The following is a 19,158-nucleotide window of genomic DNA, read 5'->3' on the forward strand; positions in this document are numbered from 1 at the left end:
ATTTTTTTTTTAATTTCATTCCTGCTAAGCATTAATGTTCTTAAAAATATTTAATAAAATATTTAATAATTATTACAAAATCTTACTGAACCCAAACTTTTGACCAATGGTGTTTATTTTAATTTAATTTACTTTAATTTATTTTTATTTTATTTTATTTTATTTTATTTTATTTTCCTTTTTTATTTTAAATATTTTATTTTTTATGTTATTATATTTTATTTATTTATTTTATTTTTATTTTATTTTTTTCAGGGTTCTTTGAAAGTTTAAAAGAACAGCATTTATATGTACATGACTTTACTGTTACCTTTGGATTAGTTTTATTCATTCCTGGTGAATTCTTTTATTTATTCATTTTTCAAGATATGTTTTAAACCGAAATTGAGATTCTGTTATACTTGCTTGCCATCATGTTATAACAAACCTGTGTCTTATTTATTTATTTATTTATTTCAGAATGTCCAAGCTGCTCTGTGCATTTATGCTTGCATTCAAAACTTAACATTCAGACTGATCAGTCACAAGACATGCTTTCAGACATCAAACCTGTCATAATGTGGCGTGAGATATTTGTCACAATTTCCATTTTTCAGTGCTCTCTTTCTGTCACTCAAACACTTTTCTTTGTCTCAATCAGTATTTTTCTGTTTCACTTGTCATGGTTGCTGGGTTCATAATGTAAGAGTTGGAGCTTGAATAACCCTTCAGTGGCAGGTAAAATCATTCAATAGGGCCTAACAAAAGCAGAAGTGGTTCTATTTTCAGCTTTTAAATGGGAAAAAGTGCAGTGATAACAAACCCATCAGCAAACACCTTGCGTGACCTCGTCTCAGTGCATTCCATCCTAATGCGTCAACAGTTCAGTGTTGGTTTAGGGGTAAAACTGAACTCGCTGTTTTTTATCATGTCGCCTGTGAGGCCTCCATGCCACACAAGAATAAAACAAAAAGAAAGGAGTCTCATCGCACATATTGTTTATATTCCTTAGGATTAGATGCGCTTCCTACCGTGGATGTGTAGCAGCTTAAAGTCCCTCAACACCTTCAATGTCTTACCCTCAGTCTGATTCAGTACATGACACGGTGTCTTCCAAGAAAACACATTTGGAAGCTGAGTGTGACATAGACCTTTCAGCAGCAGATAGGGTGTTAGCGAGCTACGAACGAGGATTTGTCAGTGGATTCTAAGTCGGGTAAAGTGTTAATTGCAGGCAGACAGGTCCATGCTAGCCCGTCTATCTCCACATCCCCCGTACCTTCTGTTAAAACCGCCTCAGACAGCTATTCGTTCTTAAAGAGACAGTTCACCCATCATTTACTCACTCATGTTATTCTAAACTTGTATGACTTATTTCTTTTGTGGAACACAAAATGTCTGTCTTAAAGGGATAGTTCACCTAAAAATGCTAAATTTTTTAGACCTCTTTACTAACTTTATTAGACCTCACTCTGTCACAAACTTTGAGCACAAAAGCTATTTTGAAAAAAAAAAAAATCCTTATTAAGTCAGTGTTGTTTTGGGCCACACTGACTTTCATTATATGGACAAAAACAATGCTTTGAAATATTTTTTTTGTTATTTTAGTTTCATTGTAATGCTATTATAGTATTTTTTATGTATTATTTTTATATTTTTCTCTTTTTATTTTAGTTTTAGTGATTTTATTGTGCTTTTGTCATTTTTAATATTTATTTTTATAGTTTATATAAATTTTCATTTCAGTTTTTGATGTACAAATGTTACATTTGGCAACTAGCTCAAATTATTTTCTTAGTTAACATTTATTAAAAGTAACAGCATTTTTATGGGTTTTTAAGGGGTTCAGCTAGCTCAAATAATTATTTTTTGGTTTTTATTCAAGTAACAGCATTTTTATGGCTTTTATTGGAATTCAACTAGCTAAAATTCTTTTTTTAGTTAACATTTATTTAAAGCAACATCATTGTTTATGGCTTTTTTGTGGTTCAGCTAGCACAAATGATTTTTTACATTATCTTTTATTTATTTCGTTAACTTTTTTTCAAAAAACAGCATTTATATGGCTTTTTGTGGTTCAACTTGCTCAAATTATTATATATTTTTTTGTTAACGTCTATTTCAAGTAACAGCATTTTTATGGCCTTTTTTGTTTTTCAACTAGCTCCAATTATTATTTTTATTTATGTATTTTTTAGTTAACATTTATTTCAAGTAACAGAATTTTTATGAATTTTTTGAGGTTCGAATAGCTCAAATTATTGGTTTTATTTTATTTTTTTATTTTTTAGTTAACATTTATTTCAAGTAGCAGCATTTTTATGGCTTTTTTGAGGTTCAACTAGCTCAAATTATTATTTTTATTTATGTATTTTTTAGTTAACATTTATTTTAAGTAACAGCATTTTTATGAATTTTTTGAGGTTCGACTAGCTCAAATTATTATTTTTATTTTTTTTAGTTAACATTTATTTCAAGTAACAACATTTTTATGGCTTTTTTAAGGGTTCAACTAGCTCAAATTATTAGTTTTATTTATTTAGTTTTTAGTTAACATTTATTTCAAGTAACAGAATTTTATGAATTTTTTGAGGTTCGAATAGCTCAAATTATTGGTTTTATTTTATTTTTTTTTTTTAGTTAACATTTATTTCAAGTAGCAGCATTTTTATGGCTTTTTTGAGGTTCAACTAGCTCAAATTATTAGTTTTATTTATTTATTTTTTAGTTAACATTTATTTTAAGTAACAGCATTTTTATGAATTTTTTGAGGTTCGACTAGCTCAAATTATTATTTTTATTTTTTTTAGTTAACATTTATTTCAAGTAACAACATTTTTATGGCTTTTTAAGGGCTCAACTAGCTCAAATTATTAGTTTTATTTATTTATTTTTTAGTTAAGATTTATTTCAAGTAACAGCACTTTTATGAATTTTTTGAGGTTCGACTAGCTCAAATTATTATTTTTATTTGTTTATTTTTTAGTTAACATTTATTTCAAGTAACAACATTTGTATGGCTTTTTTTGAGGTTCAACTAGCTCAAATTATTAGTTTTATTTATTTATTTTTTAGTTAACATTTATTTCAAGTAACAGAATTTTATGAATTTTTTGAGGTTCGAATAGCTCAAATTATTGGTTTTATTTTTTTTTTTAGTTAACATTTATTTCAAGTAGCAGCATTTTTATGGCTTTTTTGAGGTTCAACTAGCTCAAATTATTATTATTATTTATTTTTTTTTAGTTAACTTTTATTTCAAGTAACAGCTTTTTTATGAATTTTTGGGGTTCAACTAGCTCATATTATTATTTTTATTTATTTATTTATTTTTTATTTAACATTTATTTCAAGTAACATTATTTTTTATGGCTTTTTTTGTGGTTCATCTAGCTGAAATTATTATTTTTTAACTAACATTTATTTCAAGTAACAGCATTTTTTTTTATGTTTTTTGGGGGTTCAACTAGCTCAAATAATTTTTATTTTATTTAAATTTTTTTAGTTAACATTTATTTTAAGTAACAGCATTTTAATGCCTTTTTTTAGTTACCTATACCCTGGTTATGGCATTAATCATTTAGTGCTCAATCTTACATCTTGTATGTTGTTCCTTCAATAAAATCTTCAATATTTTTATTATCCAACAGCACCAGTGTTTTACTTTGGAGAAACGGAGTACCATGTGGATGAGAGTGATGGCTATGTCGAAGTCCGGGTTTGGAGAACAGGAAGTGACCTTTCCAAAACCGGAACTGTCACGGTACGGTCTCGAAAAACTGAGCCTGTTTCAGCTGAAGGTATGTATCAGACAGATTGCGTAAGTCAGTTCCTAATATTACATGTGCAGACGCTTTCATATATAATTACTGTAAACATACTCCAGTCATCTAATAGATTGTCTAGCTTGTATTTTGAGAAATCTACACCATGAGACAATAATATGTTGCTACAGGCCCCTCAGGCTTTAACAATAGACAGCGCCAGATGACAAGAACCCATCCTGTGACTACTGACAAGATGTAAACACGACTAGGTCTTCAGCTCCTCTATCTAACATGATCTAGAAATACTAATGTTGTACAAACATCCACATTGAACAAATTGTTGAAAACCTTTATTTATGGGTTGTCTTGAAACCATTTACTCGTAGAGTAAGACTATCGACTGTCTGGTTCACATTGTAGCTCATTCTGGCCAAGAACAGTCCAGTCGTGTTCAACAACAGTTCATTTTATTCAGCGAGTCAGTGAATTCGAAATCAATTTCACCACAATAATAGTCCAGCATGTAACTAAGTGGCAGCTCATTTAAACAATGCAACACACTGCAAAAATACCTAGTGGAAATTCATTTAGATTTATTCAATAAAAAAAAATAAAAAAAATGAACACTTTTTGTGAAGGTTAAAGCAAATGAGATTTAAATGGAGAAATTAGAGTTAAACTGTGTCAGCACAAATTAATCTTGATATTGTCAGATAGCTTGATAGAAATGTATATAATGGATTACAATCAAGAAAAAATTCAGACATAGTATGACAATATTTACACAACTATCAATACTTTATTGACCAATTACCAAGCTATGCTTAATTTTATTCAGTCTGTGGTGTAAAAAGGTCACATTAGCAATTAATACATGTTAATATATATATTTATATGTTTTAAAATTAAATAAAAAATGAATTTGATTAAAACTAGGGCTGTCAAATCATTTTTTCTTATTATTTCAATATTAATAATAATCGCTGTTTTTTAATATTTTTTACTAGGATAATTTCTTTGAGCATGCGATAATTTATTATGGCATTTCTGCTACAAAGGTCGATAAACTTTTGATTAATAAAAATCTGCAAAATAATCTGCCAAAATAGAAAATAGATTGACAAAATACACTTCTTCAAAAGTACACAATTCTTTCATTTTTATTATTATTTCAATATTAATAATTACTGTTTATTTACTAATTTTTACTAAGATACGTTCTTTGAAAATGCAATAATACATTATGGCATTTCTGCTACAAAGATCAGTGCATTTAAAGGGATAGTTCACCCAAAAATGAAAATTTGATGTTTATCTGCTTACCCCCAATGCATCCAAGATGTAGGTGACTTAGTTTCCTCAGAAGAATACAAACGAAGATTTTTTACGAAAACCGGTGCTGTCTGCCAGCCTTATCATGGGTGTGGATGGGCACCAGACCTTTAAAAGTAAACAAAAACATGCACAGACAAATCCAAATTACACCCTGCGACTCGTGACGATACATTGATGTCTTAAGACACGAAACGATCGGTTTTTGAGAGAAACTGAACAGTATTTATATCATTTTTTACCTTTGTTACAACGCCACGTCCATCTCTCCTGAGTAAGCGTTCGGCATCAGTCACGTCACATGAGCACGCGCTCTGTGGTAGAATACGCAAACGCCGGAAGCGATCTGTCGCATGTATACGACACTCATTGTTTACACAGAGCACAGAGATTGTGGGTATAGCGGCTATTCAAAATGGTAAATACTTGCGCTTATCCTGATTGTTTAAACCGATTTAAAGCTAAAAGATTACATTAGTTTGCGCAAACTCATCCGGGACTTTTCACTGATTTCCCCTTACGGCGTTTGCGTATTCTACGCTAGAGCGCGTGCTCATGTGACGTGACTAATGCCAAACTCGTGCACATTACAGATGGACGTGGCTGTGTATCAAAGGTAAAAAATGATATAAATACTGTTCAGTTTGTCTCAAAAACCGATCGTTTCGTGTCTTAAGACATCAATGTATCGTCACGAGTCACAGGGTGTAATTTGGATTTGTCTGTGCATGTTTTTGTTTACTTTTAAAGGTCTGGTGCCCATCCACACCCATGATAAGGCTGGCAGACAGCACCGGTTTTCATTAAAAATCTTCGTTTGTATTCTTCTGAGGAAACTAAGTCACCTACATCTTGGATGCATTGGGGGTAAGCAGATAAACATCAAATTTTCATTTTTGGGTGAACTATCCCTTTAAGGAGTGAGTACATAGCAAAAACATTTATTTTCTCACTGTTCATTTACATATGGGAAGAACTTATTTGTGTGCCATTGGTATTTCTGGATTATATTTTTACTTTTTCCATTGACTTGCTAACACTCTGTAAACCTTTAACACAGCTGGTGTGGACTACGTTGGGATTAGTAAGAACCTAGACTTTTCCCCGGGCGTCAACATGCAGACATTTAAGGTTACAATCCTGGATGACCTGGGACAGCCGGTGCTGGAGGGGCCTGAGAAGTTTGAGCTGGTTCTCCGTATGCCAATGAACGGCATATTGGGTGAACCAGGAAAAGCTACAATCTACATCAACGACTCCATCTCAGATTGTAAGTGATATTACACTTAACCTCAAAAAAGCAAAATATAGTATACCGTTTCATTCATATTATCTTAAAAAAAAAAGATTCAATAAGATTTGGGTTTGAATATATTACTTTTGTTTTTTTAAGTGCCCAAGGTGCAATTCCGTGATCCTACGTACACGGGTAATGAGATTGATGGACAGATATCTGCTATTGTGTACCGGAGTGGAGATTTGAGCTACAAATCTAGTGTGCGGTGCTACAGCCGTCAAGGTTCAGCCCAAGTTATGATGGACTTCAACGAGAGGCCAAACACAGACGCCTCCACCATTGTCTTTTTACCAGGTATTGTTTTTGGAGTTATTATTAAGGGCGTTTGGTTTTTAGAGATAGTTTACCCAAAAATGTAAAAATTCTGTCATTAATTCTGTCACTCATGTTGTTCTAAACCACAAATTAAAGGAGTAGTTCACTTACAGAACAAAATAGATAATGTACTCACCCTTGTCATCCAAGACGTTCATGTCTTTCTTTCTTCAGTTGTAAAGAAATTATGTATTTTTAAGGAAAACATTTCAGGATTTCTCTCAATATAATAGATATCTATGGTGCCCCCGAGTTTCAACTTCCAAATGCAGCTTCTAAAGGCTCTAAACGATCCCAGCTGAGGAAGAAGAGTCTTATCTAGCGAAACGATCAGTTAATTTCTAAAAGAAATGGACAATTTATATACTTTTTTTAACCACAAACACTCGTCTAGCTCTATGTGTACTATTTGTATTCCTGTTTATGGCAGTTAGGGTGTGTCAAAAAACTCCCATTTCATTTTCTCCTCGAACTCGATCCTACATCGCTGCAATTTACAAAAGCAATTTACAAAAAAGGTAAAACAGCGTTGTAGGATGATTTCAAAGTTGGAGGAGAAAATGAGAGTTTTTCGACATAAAAAAATCAGCAAAAATATCTTAATTTGTGTTCTGAAGATGAACAAAAGTCTTATGGGTTTGGAACGACATAAGGGTGAGTAATTAATGACAGAATTTTTATTTTTTGGGTGAACTATTCCTTTAAGATACAAGAGAAGTTTTGTTACGAAGGAAATACATTTTTTTAAAGTAATTCTTTTCCAATTTAAAGTGTTGACATTTTTATACATACTAAACAGCAAATTCTTATTGATTCCTTGCATAGGAGAGGTGGAGAAGCCTTGTGTCCTCATCCTTGTGGATGACACCGAACACGAGGAAGACGAGGAGCTGAGATTGGTGCTGGGAAGCCCCAAGAGCGAGTCTCCGTTTGGGGCCTCCATAGGGGCTCAGAATGAGACACTCATCAAGATAAAGGACGATGCTGACAGTAAGACTTTTATCCCCCACTTTCTCACATTTCTGTACCCATTTGTGTTCCACTTGCAATTGTTGTTATCTTTAGTCCTAGAAAGCACTTTTTTAATTGGCCTAAGAGCAGAAAATGAACGGTCAATATTTATGGGCACACTAGCAAATATATGGCTTAAAATCTTGAAGCTACAAAACTCTCATTTTGATTTCATGTCTGATCAGTCAGTGTAAAGTGATTGGTCGATATCAGCACTGACTGAAGTGATATTTTAGTGCTGACATATATCTCTCCTTTCCCACGATCTCTTTCCCCAGAGGCCATTATCAGGTTTGGAGCAACCAAATTCAGTGTCAGTGAACCCAGTGAGTCAGGGCAAATCTCAGTGGTGAGGATCCCGGTCCAGAGGACAGGAGACACATCCAAAGTGTCTGTGGTTCGGGTCCACACAAAGGATGGCTCGGCTTCCTCTGGAGAAGATTACCATCCGATCTCTGAAGGTGGGTTCAAACACAACATCATAGCAAGGTTTTGAAAGACAGCTCACTGGGGAATCTCACAAAGCATATGTCCAGACCATATTTTACCGCAATAAACAGAATCTGTTGCTCAAAGAAAAATAGGCTTATTTTAGGACAGTTTTATTTTAGGATTTTATTTTTGCATTATTTGCATACTATAAAAAAATTCCCATTTACATTCACAGTATCGTTATACAAAAGAATAAGAGTAAGAAGATAGACAAGAATATATATTGTTTAAAGATATAACAAATACAACTATAAATATAGTTATTTTCCATTTACTTATTTAAATAAAACATGCATATATATTATATAATTATTTATGTTGATTTAAACTAAAACCATATTTGTATTTTTTTTTACTCCAGTGTTGTTAAAAATTACATTGCATTACAATAATGAGAATTAATGAGAGTCGTCACTGAGAATAACTGTAGTTACGAAACTACAAAAATATCTGAAGACATAAAGTAATGAGAATTTAGGCAGAATGGCTTTCATTTCTATAAAAATGGTATCACAGTGCAACATTTTCAATCATTTTCCTTTTCAGTTTTTCTTTTTAATTTGGAAGTGAATCATGAGCTGGACATGTTTTTGTGAGACTGACCTTTATATATGTGACCCTGGACCACAAAATCAGTCATGAGCGTATATTTTGAAATCGATGTATGGTTTGTTAGGATAGGACAATATTTGGCTGAAATACAGCTATTTGAAAATCTGTAATCTGAGGGTGCAAAAAAATCTAAATACTGAAAAAAAAATCGCCTTTAAAGTTGTCCAAATGAAGTTCTTAGCAATGCATTTTATCAATCACAAATGAAGTTTTGATATATTTACAGTCAGAAATTTACAAAATATCTTCATGGAACATGATCTTTACTTAATATCCTAATGATTTTTGGCATAAAAGAAAAATTGATTATTTTGACCCATACAATGTATTTTTGGCTTTTTCAAATATACCCGTGCTACTGATGACATTCTGATGACTCAAAAAAGGCATTGTCATGTACTGTACATATAAATCAAGATCAAAATCAAACATGAAAATGATAATCTCCCAACTGCAGATGTGGAGTTTAAAGAAGGAGAGACTGAGCACATTGTGGAGGTGGAAATCCTGTATGATGGTGTGCGAGAGATGAGAGAGGCCTTTACTGTCCACCTCAAACCTGATGAGAACATGGTAGCGGAGATTCAGGTATTCCAAAATATGGGGGGAAAAATATATATGCCAAAAACAGTCTGTGTATAATGTGGCTGTGCTGTATCAGTAGCATTATATCTGATACCTGATTTTTATTAGATTACCAATGAGGAATCCACACTGTGTTCATTATAGCTTCTTTTCCAAACCTTCAGGTCACCAAAGCCATCATCTACATTGAAGAGACGAACAGTATGGCTGACGTGACCTTCCCTGCGGTGCCAGTAGTGGTGTCTCTGTTGCAGTACGATGATACAAGCAGCACTAGAGATACTCAGCCACTCGCAGGATATCCTGTAGTCTGTGTCACGGTAGGTTCACTATATAGGGAATGAACCCTATATAGAATGACCCTGGACTACAAAACCAGTCATAAGGGTCAATTTTTTTTAAACTGAGATTTATACATCATCTGAAAGCTGATTAAATAGGTTTTCCATTGAAAATGAATGTATGGTTTGTTAGGATATGACAATAATTGGCTGAGATACAACTATTTGAAAATCTGTAATCTGAGGGTGCAAAAAATCTAAATATTGAGAAGATTGCCTTTAAAGTTGTGCAAATGAAGTTCTTAGCAAAGCATATTACTAATTAAAAATTACGTTTTGATATATTTATGGTAGAAAATTTACAAAGTATCATGATGTTTACTTAATATCCTAATGATTTTTGGCAAAAAAAGAAAAATTGTTCATTTTGACCTATACAATGTATTTTTGGCCATTGCTACAAATATACCCATGCTACTTATGACTAGTTTTGTGGTCCAGGGTCACATATATTTATTTATGTATTTATTTTAGTCATGCAACCCCAAGTATCCTGACTTTGACCGGACGGGCTCCATCTGTGTTGCTGAGCACATCAATAACACCCTGACCCGGTACCGCTGGCTGGTCAGTGCCCCGACAGGACCTGACGGTGTGACCAGCCCCATGAAGGAAGTGGATTTTGACACCTTCTTCACCTCCTCCAAAACGATCACATTAGACTCAGTGTATTTCCAGGCAGGCTCGCGTGTGCAGTGTGCAGCCCGGGCTGTCAACTCTAATGGAGATGAAGGCCTGGAGCTCACCAGCCCTATAGTCTCCATCAGCCAGGAAGACGGTGAGTTTAGTGCATTTCAGAATTAACACCAATATTAGACTTTCTGGGTGCATAAATGAGATGAAAAGAAGAGTGGTTGTCTATTTCAGGATTGTTATCATTTTTACATCCAGTTGTTTTACAGAAAGAAATGATGTTTCAGTCTATTTTTTCGTATACCAAACCCATAACTTCACACCCAGTAATCTGATCTACTCAGTTCTTAATGCATAGAATTAAAGGAATAGTTCACCCAAAAATGAAAATTCTGTCATTAATTACTCACCCTTGTGTCATTCCAAACCTGTAAGACCTTCGCTCATCTTCAGAACGCAAATTAAGATATTTTTTATGAAATCTGAGAGCTTTCTGACCCTACATAAACAGCAACACAACTGACACGTTCAAGGCCCAGAAAGGTAGTAAAGACATCATTAAAATAGTCCATGTGACATCAGTGGTTCAGCCATAATGTTATGAAGCTACAAGAATACGCGAAGAAAACAAAAATAAATTTATTCAACAATTTCTTCTCTTCCGTGTCAGTCTTTGACGCACTTTCAGGACAGTACCACAACTGATTTGAAATTGATGCAAAAATTGTTGAATAAAGTCATTATTTTTGTTTTCTTTGTGCACAAAAAGTATTCTGGTGGTTTCATAAAATTAAGGTTGAACCATTGACGTCCCATGGACTATTTTAGCAATGTCCTTACTACCTTTCTAGGCCTTGAACGTGTCAGTTGCGTTTTTGTCTATGGAGGCTCAGAAAGCTCTCGGATTTTATTGAAAATATCTTAATTTGTGTTTTGAAGATGAACAAAAGGATTACAGGTTTGAAACAACATGAGGGTGAGTAATTATTAACAGAATTTTCCTTTTTGGATGTACTATCAATTTAAGACTTTAAGTCTTTTTCTATTAATTGAGTATCCTGTTTCATTCAGAAATTGGGTTGTAAACATTGTTTCATCTTGACTTAACAGTGTTTTTCTTAATGATACAGCTCTATTAAACTGCTGCTGTTTATTTTTTTTTCCCATTTGTCATCAGGTATGTGCCAGCCTCGGGTTGTTGGCACAGTTGGAGCTGAGCCTTTCTCTGCCAGGCTGCGCTACACTGGAGCAGAAGATCCAGACCACCCAAACCTCATTAAACTGACTGTTACCATGCCCCATATTGATGGTCAGTGCCCTTGTGCACACTAATTTTACCATAGTGAAAGGCAGATTTGGCTGCAGATTAAACAAAAAATAATACACTATTAAAAATAAAGGCTGCAAAAGGGTGTTTGAACAGTGATGCCATAGAAGAACTATGTTTCCCCAAGGAACATTTCAGTGAACAGTTCTTAAAAGAACCATTTTGAAGAACATTTTAAATATCTAAAGAACCTTTTCTGCATTTGAAAGGTTCCATGGATGTTCAAGATTCTTCATGAAACCATCGATGCTAATATAATCGAACCTTTATTTTTAAGAATGTAAGGATAATGCTGTTTACTTTCTGTGTCAGACCAGATATATCCATGTTACATTATTTTCCTGATTCCCTCAATAGGAATGTTACCTGTAGTCTCCACTCGGCCGCTCTCCAACTTTGAGCTAACCCTGAGTCCAGACGGCACACGTGTAGGAAACCATCGCTGCTCTAACCTGCTGGACTACACAGAGGTGCGGACCCGCTACGGCTTTATCACAGACGCCACACGCAATCCAGATGCCATTGGCGGGACTGCACCCTATCAGTACAGCACGAACCTCAGGGGCCAAAACACCCTACGATTCTACCGAAACCTGCACCTGGAGGCGTGCTTGTGGGAGTTTGTCAGCTACTATGACATGTCTGAACTGCTCAACCATTGTGGAGGAACCATCGGGACTGATGGGCAGGTGAGGAAAGAGATGGAAGCTATTTTTTTTTTTCTATTGACATCAGCATGCGTTTATATGCTCTACCGTTTAAGTTTTTTTTTCTTTTTGAAAGAAATTATTACTTCTATGAGCAAGGACACATTAAACTTGATCAAAAGTGACAGTAAAGACTATTAAAATGTTCCAAACGTAATAAGAGAATTAAAAAAAACTTCTGAACAGAATTTTTTAAATGTACCTTTTGTGCCCTTAAAAGGGGTTAACATGTCCTTGTCTTTCTTTTGTTTTGTTTCAGTGTCAGGTTAGGAATTTATTCAATCGTTTCAAGGTTTAGACTCCTGCACTTGATATATGGATTCCCAGTCTTTGCCAAAGATATTAAAGAAAATACTTTTTCACAGTCACATTACCCCATTTCTCCATTATACTGTGGCTGACCATTTTAGCTTATTGGCAGAGGCATTTCCTTTATGTACCTCTAGTCACCCCTTTAAGCAGCGGACTATTTATTTTTCGCCCACAATGAGTCAAAACTGACCTTTAGATCATAAAAAGTGTCTTGGTTTTTTTCTGTCCTCCTCTTTAAACAGCTAGCTAGCAGAGTGTAGCCCTTAAAACAAGCTTTAGGCAACTGTTTACATGCCTGTTTGAGCCCGTCGTTTGTCTTCACCATGGACACATGCTATGTTAGTTTACTCAGCAGTTAATTAAAGTGAACTAGTGTCATTAAACGGAGATGGATGGGTGTACAGGCCGCATTCGAGTTTATCTGTGAAGTTATCCAAAACATTTTCTTGGAAAGGTAGTAGTTAGTGAATAGGAGTCAGAAGTCAAATTAAAATGTTCTAATTTATTTTTATTTTTCATCAAATTTAAGTTTTCAAAACCCAAACAAAGAAAGTACAGTTCACAGACCAAGATCTAAAGTATAATATTCAGTTTAATTTTAAGAGTTGCATGGCCTGCAGAGTTAAAGCAAGAGCAACAGCACCATCTACTGGTGACACTTACAGCTAAAGTCAAAAGTTTTCATACACCTTGCAGAATCAACAAAATGTTAACTATTTTGCCAAAATAAGAGGGATCATACAAAATGCATGCTATTTTATTTTAGTACTGACCTGAATAAGATAATTCATGTACATTTTTACATATAGTGCACAAGAGAAAATAATAGATGAATTTGTAAAGATTTTACATACACTTGATTCTTAATATTGTGTTGTTACCTGAATGGCCCACAGCTGTGTTTGTTTGTTTGTTTAGTGATAGTTGTTCATGAGTCCTTTGTTTGTCCTGAACAGTTAAACTGCCCACTGTTCTTTAGAAAAGTCTTTCAGGTCCCACAAATTCTTTGGTTTTTTTTAGCATTTTTGTGTATTTTTCAACAATGGCTGTATGATTTTGAGATCCATCTTCTCAAACTGAGGACAACTGAGGGACTCAGTTTAAACAAGGGGTTAAAACTTTTCGAATGTGAAGATTAGGGTAAATTCAACTTATTTTGTCTTCTGGGGAACATGTAAGTATCTTCTGTAGCTTCTGAAGGGCAGTACTAAATGAAAAAAAAAAAAAAGATATTTAGGCAAAATAAGAAAAATGTACACATCCTAATTTTGTTCAAAAGTTTACACCCCTGGCTCTTAATGCATGTTTTTTTTTTCCCTTCTGAACCATCAGTGAATGTTTGAAACTTCAGTGATATGAATCCCTCAGTTGTCCTCAGTGTGAAAAGATGGATCTTAAAATCATACAGTCATTGTTGGAAATTGTTCAAATACACAAAAATTCATCTATCTAATCTATCACTTAACAAAACAAACAAAAAAACAGCTGTGGATCATTCAGGTAACAACACACTATTAAGAATCAAGTGTATGTAAACTTTTGCACAGGGTCATTTTTATAAATTCAACTATTATTTTCTCTTGTGGAGTATATATAAATGTCTTTCATGTGAAATATCTTATTCAAATCAGTACTAAAGAAAAAAATAACATACATTTTGTACGATCTCTCTTATTTTGGTAAAATAATGAACATTTTGAAGATTCTGTAAGGTGTATGTATACTTTTGAATTAAACTGTATGTACATACAGTCATCCCAAAAGCGAAATCTACTTCAACTAATTTTCCCTAACTTTCTGTCCTGTGTAGGTGCTGAACCTGGTGCAGTCTTATGTGACCCTGCGTGTGCCCCTGCACGTGTCATACGTGTTTCATTCACCTGTCGGCGCTGGTGGTTGGCAGCATTTTGACCTGCAATCTGAGCTGCGTCTTACTTTTGTTTACGATACTGCCATCTTGTGGAGAGATGGCATTGGTAGTCCACCGGAGGCTGAATTACAAGGCAAGACTGCATGTTTTTTTCTTTTTCCTATAAAACAAACTGCTGTCTCTTTTAATATATTTTAAATTGTTATTTATTTTTGTGATGGCAAAGCTGAATTTTTCAGCAGCCATTACTCCAGTCTTCGATGTCGACCCTGGACCACAAAACCAGTCGTAAGTAGCATGGGTATATTTGTAGTAACAATCAAGTATGGGTCAAAATTATTGATTTTTCTTTTATGCCAAAAATCATTAGGGTATTAAGTAATGTTTCAGCTACCATAAATATATCAAAACTTATTTTTTGATTAGTCATATGCATTGCTAAGAACTTCATTTGGACAAGTTTAAAGGTGATTTTCTCAATATTTAGAATTTTTTGCACCCTCAGATTCTAGATTTTCAAATAGATGTATCTCAGCCAAATGTTGTCCTATCCTTACAAACCATACATCTATGGAAAGCTTTCAGCCTTCAGATGCATAAATCTCAATTTAAAAAAATGTACCATTATGACTGGTTTTGAGGTCCAGGGTCACATATATATTTATATTTTGTAACACTGTCTTCCCTGTCACTTTTGATCAATTCAATGCATCCGTGCTAAATAAAAGCATTCATTCCTTTAAAAAAAACTTATTCAGCCAAAACATATGAACAGTACTGTATATAGATTTTTTCATCATGTGGAATTTATTTTTAGGTGCTCTCTATCCTACAAGCATGCGCATCAACGAACAAGGCCGTTTAGTCGTCAACTTCCGTACAGAAGCACGCTTTCGGGGACTCTTTGTCACTGCACATTCAGGTGTGTTATTAAACATAAAATATAAAACATCGTTCTTTCTTTTTTAAATTTGCTTTCTGGATTACAGCTTCATTTAAGCAAATATGCAATTCAACGAAACTCACAAAAACTGTCAAGACATATCCTGATCATATGTCACTCAAAAATCGAAAGAAATAAACAAGGAATTCAATTTTGAATATAGCAAATAATGCTTGTTTTTGGAACCAGAAATTGATTTGGGACATTTTCTTGTGATATTTCCCCATTCTTAGTATTAAGTCAATTTACTAAACCAGTTATGATGAGAGAGTGTCTTGTGGTCTTACTTGTGTTCAAAAAGAATAACATTTGTGTCAACACAGCCTCCCCCATGACTTCCATGGTCATGTGTGCGGACCATCCCGGGCTGACCTTTAACATTAGCTTGGTGAGAAGTGAGCCGACATACAACCAGCCAATGCAGCAGTGGACCTTCATCTCTGACTTTGCTGTAAGTCTTTAGGGTGTCCAAGAAATAGCTCCAAAAGTGCTATTTTTCTTTGTTCAAAGCAAAATCTGCTCTTGATGCAATATGTTCATGATTGCATTTGTCATTAGTGGGTTCCTATACTGTCTCTTCTTATTCACCAAGTGTTGAAACACTTTCTTGCAGGTGAGGGATTATTCAGGAACATACACGGTGAAACTGGTTCCCTGCACGGCTCCTCCCGGTGTTGAATATAGCTTCCGTCCTGTGTGCCACCCCAGAGAGCCAATTACCTTTGATCTGGACATACGCTTCCAACAGGTCATTACTGAATCAAAAGCATTCATCAAAGGGGTCACGACAAAGGCTGTATAGCCAAGCTCAGAGATTTCCTTTGTGTGTGTGTTAGTGTATAGAGTATATATAGTGAGTTGCAGCTTACAGGAGTCATATCTTACGAACTTCTTGTCTTAGCAAAGCCTACATTACAGTGTGGCAGGTTTACAAAACCACTCTGAAATGTGCCGGACAAACAGACTGATCAGTGTTTCAAAAGCCACTATTTAAATTAAGTGTTAGCTTTAAGACAGGTGAGAAAATCTAACATATACCCAGTGTTCTTAGTGGAAAAGTCATGTGTTTGTTGTTGACTTTAGGTGAGTGATCCAGTATCAGCAGAGTTCAGTCTTAACACACAGATGCTCCTGCTTTCAAAGAAAACTCTCTGGTTGTCAGACGGCTCCATGGGCTTTGGTCAGGAGAGCGATACGGCTTTCTCAGAGGGTAAAATGCTACAAACAGTACTTAATTATTATGTATTGCTCCTGTGGTTTAAATAAAGATTATGTGTATTTACAGTATGACACCTCTCATTATTTATGGCTGTTGCATTCCTTAGGAGACGTCATCTACGGGCGTGTAATGGTGGATCCCGTTCAAAATCTTGGAGACTCGTTCATCTGTAACATTGAGAAGGTGTTCCTGTGTACAGGAGCGGATGGATACATTCCAAAATACAGCCCTGACAACTTTGAGTACGGCTGCCTAGCTGATTCACCGTCTCTTTTGTACCGATTCAAGATCATTGTAAGTGTGAACACTGTTTAATACAGCCCAAACCAAACATAAAAAGGTGCCTTTCTAGATTAGATATCCAATATTATGGATTAAACCATAAAAAAATAGTTTGTATTCATTTTAGTTTTTTTAGTTACTTTTAGTTATTTTAGTACATCAATTAAAACTAAATAAAAACGTGAAATGTTGCACTCAAGATTATTAGACATTATAATGTGTCATTTCTAACTCATTCGGCTTTTCAGGACAAAGCTCAGCCAGAAACTCAGGCAAGAACATTCGGCAGCATTAGCTTCAATGCTTTCCTCGCTGTAGACGATCCTCAGGCACTGCCACTGGTGAAGCAGCCGGGCTCTGACGGTTTTAGGTTGGATTCGACAGCTTTGTTTCAGGTAAGAAAAACACAACAGCTGCCAAATTACAGATGAAAATTCTGTCATTAATTACTCACCCTCACGCCATTCCAAACCTGTCAGACCTTTGTTCGTCTTCGGAAAGCAAATTAAGATATTTTTGATGAAGCCCAAGAGCTTTCTGATCCTGCATAGACAGCAATTGTTAGAATGGCCAAGAATCAGCAATCTCCATGTAAAACTGATTGTGCAGACTGAACCTTAAGTCAAAGAGACTTAAAACTTGGAGGGATGGTAGTACTCACACCGCCTACAACGTCAGCAAGGCTCACCTCGATTGGCCTGAGAGGGGTGCTACAGCGATCAAAAGTACGAAATCACTCATAACTCCAAATCTGTTTGTTGCAGGCTTAAGTGTCTCATGTCATTGGAAAACGCATACCTAGGGTTCATCCGTATTCGTTCGGGTATTTTGCATTTTTTGAAAAACCTAGTTTTGCGAACTAGTCCTAGGTTTTTTGCTCGATCGAGATTGAGAGTGACTGTTAATAATTATCAAAACAAAATTAACTCACTGTCACAAAGGGATGTCAAAATGTTCGAAAGGGGCAGGGCTGCCTTTACCAAAACAGCTATAACTTTTAAATGGAATGAAATATCTTATCTAAACACGTATGTAAAAGCTGAATCTAAGGTCACATAATAAAAGTCGTGGATGGAAAAAAAGAGAAAAATACATAAAAACAATCTACGCAACTGTTTTTCCTAGCAACGTGAAAATGGGTACACATGGTCTTGCTCCAAAGTTCCACAAGTGGCTATGAGGACATTTGTGACGCGATCTGGGGAAACCCAGCTAGGACGTTTTCAGAAAATTTCGAAAAATAGGTCTAATGTAAAAAATTTTCAAAATGAGGTTTTCACTAAATTATTGTTCTGTAACATCTTGTCTATCATCTCTGCAAATATCTTGGCAAAATTCACTTCTTTAGTGCAGAAAAATAGCGATTTATTGCAGCACAGAGGTTTTCCCTCTTAACACCACAAAAACAGTTAACCTTTCAAAATAAACCACATAACATATTTAATAAAGGTGCATCAATACACATTCCCTGCCAGTCCTGTGTAAACTTTGGCATGCAACGTTTTTGTTATTTATTTATTATTTTAATATCATGAGATGGCGGCGTGCAAGAGAACAACGCAGTCTGAAGTAGCTGCTCACTTAAACAATCTTCTCAATTTTGGTGATGTCAGTGCCCTAAACAAAGTTATAATGCACGATTTCACATCCAGAGGTGAAAGATTGGATGAAGAAATTACTAAAGAGTAGGAGTCAGATGACAGTCTGTTAAATGCACAGTGCACAAACAGCTGCACTCTGCACATGCTTTTCTGAATGTAAACTACAAGGTACACTATTCATGCTATCTAAACATACAAGGGGTGATCAAAATTTCAGACGATATACCTCCTTGTTCCGAACAACTTTGCCTCTAGAACCACTGCTGTCAAACTGTTTGTCAATAATTATTATAAAAATTGTTACCATTTACCCTTTGGGAAGGTATAACAGAGAAGCCCAAAAGCCTAAAGCCTAAATGAAAGCTCAAAACTTCACGAAACCTGGTGAGCACATGCGACAGGTGATTCTAAACAAGGTAATTTGGCAAGTTACCGGTATTAGGCAAAAATGTTTTTTTAAATCATTGATTTAGTTGGGTGCAGGCTTGCTAAATAATATGTAATGTCTTTTTTTACATGTGCTTGAATGCCTT

General features: G+C 34.8%; 1 protein-coding gene across 4 annotated transcripts in view; it reads left to right on the forward strand.

Annotated features, from left to right (window-relative positions):
* The window catches only part of frem2b (FRAS1 related extracellular matrix 2b), a 109,953-nt gene that overhangs the window by 88,230 nt on the left and 2,565 nt on the right, over window positions 1–19,158 (forward strand). Inside the window, exons 7-23 of one of the 4 annotated variants that reach the window (XM_073817649.1) lie at window positions 3,630–3,779; window positions 6,139–6,348; window positions 6,472–6,669; window positions 7,516–7,680; window positions 7,980–8,162; window positions 9,263–9,393; window positions 9,555–9,710; window positions 10,206–10,509; window positions 11,542–11,673; window positions 12,049–12,380; window positions 14,521–14,725; window positions 15,398–15,502; window positions 15,847–15,974; window positions 16,137–16,271; window positions 16,607–16,733; window positions 16,849–17,036; window positions 17,273–17,419. In XM_073817649.1, coding sequence (XP_073673750.1) covers window positions 3,630–3,779; window positions 6,139–6,348; window positions 6,472–6,669; window positions 7,516–7,680; window positions 7,980–8,162; window positions 9,263–9,393; window positions 9,555–9,710; window positions 10,206–10,509; window positions 11,542–11,673; window positions 12,049–12,380; window positions 14,521–14,725; window positions 15,398–15,502; window positions 15,847–15,974; window positions 16,137–16,271; window positions 16,607–16,733; window positions 16,849–17,036; window positions 17,273–17,419 — 2,996 coding nt within the window. Of the gene's footprint in view, window positions 1–3,629; window positions 3,780–6,138; window positions 6,349–6,471; window positions 6,670–7,515; window positions 7,681–7,979; window positions 8,163–9,262; window positions 9,394–9,554; window positions 9,711–10,205; window positions 10,510–11,541; window positions 11,674–12,048; window positions 12,381–14,520; window positions 14,726–15,392; window positions 15,505–15,824; window positions 15,975–16,136; window positions 16,272–16,606; window positions 16,734–16,848; window positions 17,037–17,272; window positions 17,420–19,158 lie in introns of all 4 variants that reach the window. The other 3 variants (XM_073817650.1, XM_073817647.1, XM_073817648.1) reach the window with 3 other exon arrangements.

Source organism: Garra rufa, chromosome 14, assembly GCF_049309525.1.
Source record: "Garra rufa chromosome 14, GarRuf1.0, whole genome shotgun sequence".
NCBI classification, from domain to species: Eukaryota; Metazoa; Chordata; class Actinopteri; order Cypriniformes; family Cyprinidae; genus Garra; species Garra rufa.